Source organism: Salvelinus namaycush, chromosome 3, assembly GCF_016432855.1.
Source record: "Salvelinus namaycush isolate Seneca chromosome 3, SaNama_1.0, whole genome shotgun sequence".
In the NCBI taxonomy this organism is placed as follows: Eukaryota; Metazoa; Chordata; class Actinopteri; order Salmoniformes; family Salmonidae; genus Salvelinus; species Salvelinus namaycush.
Genome location: NC_052309.1, coordinates 96,927,319 through 96,935,112, shown reverse-complemented (window position 1 = coordinate 96,935,112; position 7,794 = coordinate 96,927,319). Strand labels below are relative to the sequence as shown.

Genomic DNA, 7,794 nt, shown 5'->3' with positions numbered 1-7,794 from the left:
CAAGTACTTTATTATTAAAAAAAAAAAAAATAGTAAAATATATTAGCTGCATTTGACCTAGTTGGCCCGGTACCATGGAACCGATGGGAAAAGTCCCAGAAGTGGAAACGGGCTGGAAAACCAGTGAGTGACTTCCAGGGAATACAGTCAGAACAAGCCACACTCATCTCCTATTGGTCAGTAGACGTTCCAATAGTCTTTGATCGCTTTGTTTCTTTGTCTCTGAACAGATGGACCACTGATCTACATCGTAGTTATGACGACAGAGCGGCAATACAGCTTTCGGTTGACAGGAGCGGTGTGTTGCCATTTCAGTTGACATGATACTTTTGAAAGTGCATCCTTCCTGCTCCCCCTCACTAATCAGTAACCACTGTGTGTGTGGGATCTGTGCTGTCTGAGGGGGGTTGAGAACTGTGCAAGAAATCTGTGATTTCCTCAGAGGGGAAGAAGGAATGATGCATGTTGAAAGTATTCTAACAGGGCTTTGGTCACAGGGCAATGACCCTTATGACCTTTAGTCTGTTGCAGGGTCAGGGGTCAGCCCAGGAAGGTGGATATGAAGACACTGGTGTCCAAATTGAGCGTGGCGTGCCACCAGCGGTCAGGGAAATACAGCACCTATCAGCAACAACACAAAAAGTCAGTGACATTGGAATGACAAGTTATTAATACTTGATATTATTATCTTCCTGCTTTGCCTTGGTAAGGAAAAAATACGTAAGAAATAATCTGAATGCAGCCTATCATTCCAATTCAGTGAAAACAATGGCTCAAAAGTAATGTTTGCCTCAAACGTAGTGACCCCATGGTTGTTTTAAGTGTTTAAAATGATATTCCATAGTTGAAATTTCAAAAAGGAGAATGGCTCCTACTATCCCTATATGGTTAAATGCCTCAAAAGTAATTTTAGCTCATGTTAGTGACTCATGGTTGATAAATGTGTTTAACATTTCATGGTTGAAATTCCTCCAAATGATGACTCCTCTGATTGTTATCCTCATTCTGTTGGAAAATGCATACAACATTATTTTAGCTGATGTTAGTGATCTGTGTAGATGGAGGGAAGGGTGACAGTTAAAGTATTCCGGTATTCAACCAGTCGGTCTAATCTATTATGGCTGCGTTGGCACAGGCAGACCAATTCTGATCTTTTGACCAATTATTGTAAAAAGAGCTGATCTGATTGGTCAAAAGACTAATTAGTAGAAGGAATGAGAGAGATCTGAATTGGGCTGCCTGTGAACACAGCCTTAATGGTAGTTCTCTGACCTCTCCTGGCCGGATGGTGCACTCTATGGGCTTCTCCTCCTCAAGCAGGTAAGGGTATGTGTCTTTGACCCAGGACAGGGTGGTGTAGTTGGGGTGGAAATGGGGCGCCTTGTCCGGGGGGTACAGGAACCAGCGCTGTGGTGGTTGGAGATTAAAAAGGTATCTCATACTGTTGTGTTTAACAGACGTGCATCAATTACAACAAGGTAGTGTAGATGTTGAGGCTGACCCTGGATTCAGGCTTACACCAGCCTACCTACTGGTGCTGGACCAATGTTAACATTAACCAGGTGTCATTAGGGACGCTGGGACAGCTGTAACCTGGTGTCATTAGGGACGCTGGGACAGCTGTAACCTGGTGTCATTAGGGACGCTGGGACAGCTGTAACCTGGTGTCATTAGGGACGCTGGGACAGCTGTAACCTGGTGTCATTAGGGACGCTGGGACAGCTGTAACCTGGTGTCATTAGGGACGCTGGGACAGCTGTAACCAGGTGTCATTAGGGACGCTGGGACAGCTGTAACCAGGTGTCATTAGGGACGCTGGGACAGCTGTAACCTGGTGTCATTAGGGACGCTGGGACAGCTGTAACCTGGTGTCATTAGGGACGCTGGGACAGCTGTAACCAGGTGTCATTAGGGACGCTGGGACAGCTGTAACCTGGTGTCATTAGGGACGCTGGGACAGCTGTAACCTGGTGTCATTAGGGACGCTGGGACAGCTGTAACCAGGTGTCATTAGGGACGCTGGGACAGCTGTAACCAGGTGTCATTAGGGACGCTGGGACAGCTGTAACCAGGTGTCATTAGGGACGCTGGGACAGCTGTAACCAGGTGTCATTAGGGACGCTGGGACAGCTGTAACCAGGTGTCATTAGGGACGCTGGGACAGCTGTAACCAGGTGTCATTAGGGACGCTGGGACAGCTGTAACCTGGTGTCATTAGGGACGCTGGGACAGCTGTAACCTGGTGTCATTAGGGACGCTGGGACAGCTGTAACCAGGTGTCATTAGGGACGCTGGGACAGCTGTAACCAGGTGTCATTATGGACGCTGGGACAGCTGTAACCAGGTGTCATTAGGGACGCTGGGACAGCTGTAACCAGGTGTCATTAGGGACGCTGGGACAGCTGTAACCTGGTGTCATTAGGGACGCTGGGACAGCTGTAACCAGGTGTCATTAGGGATGCTGGGACAGCTGTATTTGAAACATGTTCATTTTGTTTGTCGTTTCCCCATTACTCCTCTTTCTTCAAGGTCCTGTTGTTGTTGTTTTATTGATGTAAAGTGTGTTGTGACTCATGTGAAATGCACTTTAAATAAATCTGACTTGATTTTAAGATATTCTTAGGAGAAATGATCAAGCATAAGGTGGACCATGATTTGATAGGCAGTTGTTAATGTGTTGTTTACCTTCCTGCCATAGATGACCTCAGAGTAGCCAGGTCCATGCCAATGGAAGGGTACACCTGTTCCTGGGCCTGGTTGGGTGGGTAGATAAAGGCACAGGAGGTAAGCTTCAACAGAGGATGACAGCCTGTTCTTTAGTCACCACAGTAACTGGCTGTATGTATGACACACTAAGATGTCCTCTTCTCACAGATGCAGCAGTGTGCATGGAGGTTTGTTCAGCTCTCTGCCAACCTGATAGCTGCAGGTGGCAGTTAATGCATCGCAGTTTAGCCTCTTGCTTCGTACTCTGTGTCCGGTACAAGTCGCCCTGCTACTGATGGTAACTCCATATCGTTGAATCTACCCTGAACAGCTGTAAGATATGATTCTGATATCCAACCCTTAACCCTGGTATAGTGTAATCCACAACATATTAATAATAATATTATACACTGTGTACAAAACATTAGGAACACCTGCTCTTTCCATGAGGAACTGACCAGGTGAATCCAGGTGAAAGCTATGATCCCTTATTGATGTCACCTGGTAAATCCACTAAAAATCTGTGTAGATGAAGGGAAGGAGACAGGTTAAAGAAGGATTTTTAAGCCTTGAGACGTGGATTGTGTATGTGTGCCATTCAGAGGATATTTAAGTGCCTTTGAATGGGGTATGGTAGTAGGTGCCAGGTGCACCGGTTTGTGTCAAGAGCTGAAACACTGCTGGGTTTTTCATGCTCAACAGTTTCCGGTGTGTATCAAGAATAGTCCACCACTCAAAGGACATCCAGCCAACTTGACACAACGGTGGGAAGCTGTACTAACTGAGCCATACAGGTCCACAGATCCACTGACCTGCGATCCCGAAGCTGTAGGCCCCCGTGGTGTGAGGCAGCATGTAGCGTGGTGCCTTGTAGTTCTCAAACAGAGAGTGCCACTCAGTGAAGTTGTTGTCCCCGAAGAAATACAGAGTGTCTGTCAAAGAGAGACCGGGTGAGATACAGGATGTCTGGCTGTGTGAACTTTAAATTGTTTCTGTTAATGCTTTGACTTTTCAGTGTGATCACATAACATGTTGTATTATGTTACGGATCATGGTTTGCCTGTTGAGCTCATGTACTGTACAATGACCATTAGGTGTTCCAGACACCAAACTCACCACTGCCCAGTGTGTCCAAAGACTGAGGCCTCAGCAGCAAGTCCACAAACTCCTCAAACCGGACATCCACTAAATGATAATGAAGAGGCAAAGTAATGTACTACAAAGAGAGAACACTGAATAGCTTCTAGGATGACTACATTGTGTGTGTGTACCTTTCCTGTAAGAGTAGGTGTTGGCAGTGCTGAGCCTCACCATCCTCTCTCCATACTGCTGCAGCAGGCTCGACTTGGAGCACAAGAACTGGAATTTCTGAAAACAAAACAATTACGTTCACCAGAGCCCATTGCTAGACTGATAGTAAGGCCTATGAGACAAGTTTATTTTTGTAATTGCTTTTTTTGATTGACATGTACCGTATTGTCAGAGAAACCTTTCAGGATGACTGGTTTGGAGTAGGCATATCTAGGAATAAAATGAGGTGTGTTACACATACTGGTGCAAAATTAGATAGAACATAGGTGTTTCCAATGTATGGGTGCAGAACACAGAGAGAGAGAGAGAGAGTAATGATTTACAGAGACTACAAACACACCCAGGCTGAACACATGAAATAGACTACAGTACGTACTGCTGGATAAACTGGCGATGTGATAACGAAGCTTTGTCCCAGATGTCAATGTTGCAAGGACCCTCATCAGTCAAACTGTTTTCTGAATTTGACGACCTGCATGCGAGGGGGAAAATACGCTTTTTGGGCTACGAATACTAGTATTATTGAATGAATGTAAGAGTTAGATATTGATTAAAAGTTTAAATCATTGGGGAAAAAGAATAAAAGTAGTCGTAATTTATAGATGGTCAAAGACGTAGCCTAAAAGAAACACTCACCACCCTCCGTCATTCTCCGACACCAGTGCATCTAAAGCCGATCTCCAAAACAATAGGAGAAATACTTGTATTCCGAATTTATATTCCATATGGAAATAGCTTTACAGTGCGTCGTAAATACGCCTCATGTCCGTATACCTTTATGGAGTTACGTGTTTCTAATAGAAAGGCTTTAGATTGCTCCTGCCGGTTGTGCCAATGCCCATTGGCTATTGATTTCCTTCTTCCTGAAGTGTAGTGTTCATATGGACCAATCACATTTGACCAACGAGCTGTCTATGGAGGGATCCACAAGAGGTACAATTTGTATTTTTTTTGGATAGACGGGATGCAGTTTATGTCAGAAGGGACTTTTCGTAGCAGGTTAGGAGAATTTACACACACAAAAAAACATTATTTTTTTTGAAGAATTTACACAGCAGCAGCAGATTAGGTAATTAACGTACCAGGTAAGGATAATTAGGTTGAGGTTAGGAAATGGGATAGGGTTTGCTAAAATTCTCCCTGACGTGCACATTTTGACGTTACTTTGACATTAGCTGCATCTCTTCTAGCCATGACCATTTGAATAGCACAAATTTAATTGCACACGGTACATTTAATTTGTATTTTTGTTTAAAAATTCAACTGATGAAAGGGCATACATTTTCTCCACAACTCTTTCTAATTGTCCTTCACAGACTTTGACAATATTTATTTTGGCAGAATTATATACTAAAATAGCCAGGTATAATGTTTGCTTGGTATAGTATATTTCTCTTTGTATACCACAGTTCACCTTTTGATTAATACATGTAAACTCAGCAAAAAAAGAAACGTCCTCTCACTGTCAACTGCGTTTATTTCCAGCAAACTTAACATGTGTAAATATTTGTATGAACATAACAAGATTCAACAACTGAGACATAAACTGAACAAGTTCCACAGACATGTGACTAACCGAAATTGAATAATGTGTCCCTGAACAAAGGGGGGGTCAAATTCAAAAGTAACAGTCAGTATCTAGTGTGGCCACCAGCTGCACTAAGTACTGCAGAACTTGCACCTGCAAGTTCCCGGACATTTTTGGGGGGAATGGCCCTGGCCCTCACCAGGGTCCCAGACGTGCTCAATGGGATTGCGATCCAGGCTCTTCGCTGGCCATGGCAGAACACTGACATTCCTGTCTTGCAGGAAATCACGCACAGAACAAGCAGTATGGCTGGTGTCATACTGGAGGGTCATGTCAGGATGAGCCTGCAGGAAGGGTACCACATAAGGGAGGAGGATGTCTTCCCTGTAACACACAGTGTTGAGACTGCTTGCAATAACAACAAGCTCAGTCCGATGATGCTGTGACACACCGCCCCAGACCATGACGGACCCTCCACCTCCAAATCGATCCCGCTCCAGAGTACAGGCCTCGGTGTAACGCTCATTCCTTCGACGATAAACGCGAATCCGACCATCACCCCTGTTGAGACAAAACCGTGACTCGTTAGTGAAGAGCACTTTTTGCCAGTCCTGTCTGGTCCAGTGACGGTGGGTTTGTGCCCATAGGTGATGTTGTTGCCTGTGATGTCTGGTGAGGACCTGCCTTACAACAGGCCTACAAGCCCTCAGTCCAGCCTGTCTCAGCCTATTGCAGACAGTCTGAGCACTGATGGAGGGATTGTGCTTTCCTGGTGTAACTTGGGCAGTTGTTGCCATCCTGTACCTGTCCCGCAGGTGTGATGTTCGGATGTACCGATCCTGTGCAGGTGTTGTTACACGTGGTCTGCCACTGCGAGGACGATCAGCTGTCCGTCCTGTCTCCCTGTAGCACTGTCTTAGGCATCTCACATTATGGACATTGCAATTTATTTACCTGGCCACATCTGCAGTCCTCATGTCTCCTTGCAGCATGCCTAAGGCACGTTCACACAGATGAGCAGGGACCCTGGGCATCTTTCTTTTGGTGTTTTTCAGAGTCAGTAGAAAGGCCTCTTTAGTGTCCTAAGTTTTCATAACTTTGACCTTAATTGCCTAGCGTCTGTAAGCTGTTAGTGTCTTAACGACCATTCCACAGGTGCATGCTCATTAATTGTTTATGGTTCATTGAACAAGCATGGGAAACAGTGTTTAAACCCTTTACAATGAAGATCTGTGACGTTATTTGGATTTTTACTAATTATCTTTGAAAGACAGGGTTCTGAAAAAGGGACGTTTATTTTTTTGCTGAGTTTATTGACAGATTATAGAGATATGGATTTAATGCATTGCAATTTACGCATTGTTACGAAATTATCTTTTATTTAAAAAATGTCAGCATTCCATATAACATATTTTAATAAAGTTCAAAATACTGTATCAAGAAACCTATTGAAGAGGCTAGGTGGCTTTTGGAATGGGGCTTGATGGCAGGACACGTTTGAGGCACATATAATGTACCAATCATTATAGAAAACCTTTCTTATACAAAGTCACCAAACAATTGGGGCGGCAGGTAGCCTAGTGCTTAGTGTTGGGCCAGTAACCGAAAGGTTGCAAGATCGAATCCCCGAGCTGACAAGGTAAAAATCTGTCGTTCTGCCACTGAACAAGGAAGCTAACGCACTGTTCCTAGGCAGTCATTGAAAATAAGAATTTGTTCTTAACTGACTTGCCTAGTTAAAAAGGTTCAATAAAAAATACAAATAAAAAATAAAGTAGATCTTAAAACAGGAAGGATGTTTTACTATTAAATACATTTTATTACACAAGTGAATAATTCCAGTTTGGCATTTTCACAGAAAGACAACTCATTGTGGGTCTTCTGGTTGGTCAGTAAAGCAGAGAGACATGCAGTCTCAGCAGCTCCTTACTGCAGTGTGTGTGTGTGTGTGTTAGTAACCAGGCAGGTGCTGATGGTTTTGTTGTCATAGTGGCCTAGACCTATCTGCTGCATTCGACACCATAAATCACAAGATCCTCAGGCTGCGCACACTGCATTGCATCCTACCTAGCAGGTCGCTCCTACCAAGTGATTGTGGAGAAGGTCTGTGTCTTCACCACAAGGTTGTGCTACTGTTGTCCCCCAGGGCTTTGTACTAGCTCCTCTCCTGTTCTCTCTGTACACTAAGTCAATTGATTCTGTTAGGTATGTGAACCAGACGTCATTGTGCTGTCTACAGTATAGCTTCC

At 44.3% G+C, this 7,794-nt stretch overlaps 1 protein-coding gene across 1 annotated transcript; it reads right to left on the bottom strand.

The window, feature by feature from the left end:
* Positions 1-24: 24 nt before the first annotated feature.
* Positions 25-4,862, bottom strand: jmjd8 (jumonji domain containing 8). The gene is made up of 9 exons (XM_038988353.1): positions 4,654-4,862; positions 4,394-4,489; positions 4,179-4,227; positions 3,978-4,074; positions 3,823-3,891; positions 3,519-3,638; positions 2,686-2,753; positions 1,273-1,407; positions 25-621 (listed from the first exon to the last, which is right to left on the bottom strand). The coding sequence occupies exons 1-9, from the start codon at positions 4,740-4,742 to the stop codon at positions 541-543; spliced, it is 804 nt and encodes a 267-aa protein (XP_038844281.1). The 5' UTR covers positions 4,743-4,862; the 3' UTR covers positions 25-540.
* Between the last annotated feature and the right edge of the window lie 2,932 nt (positions 4,863-7,794).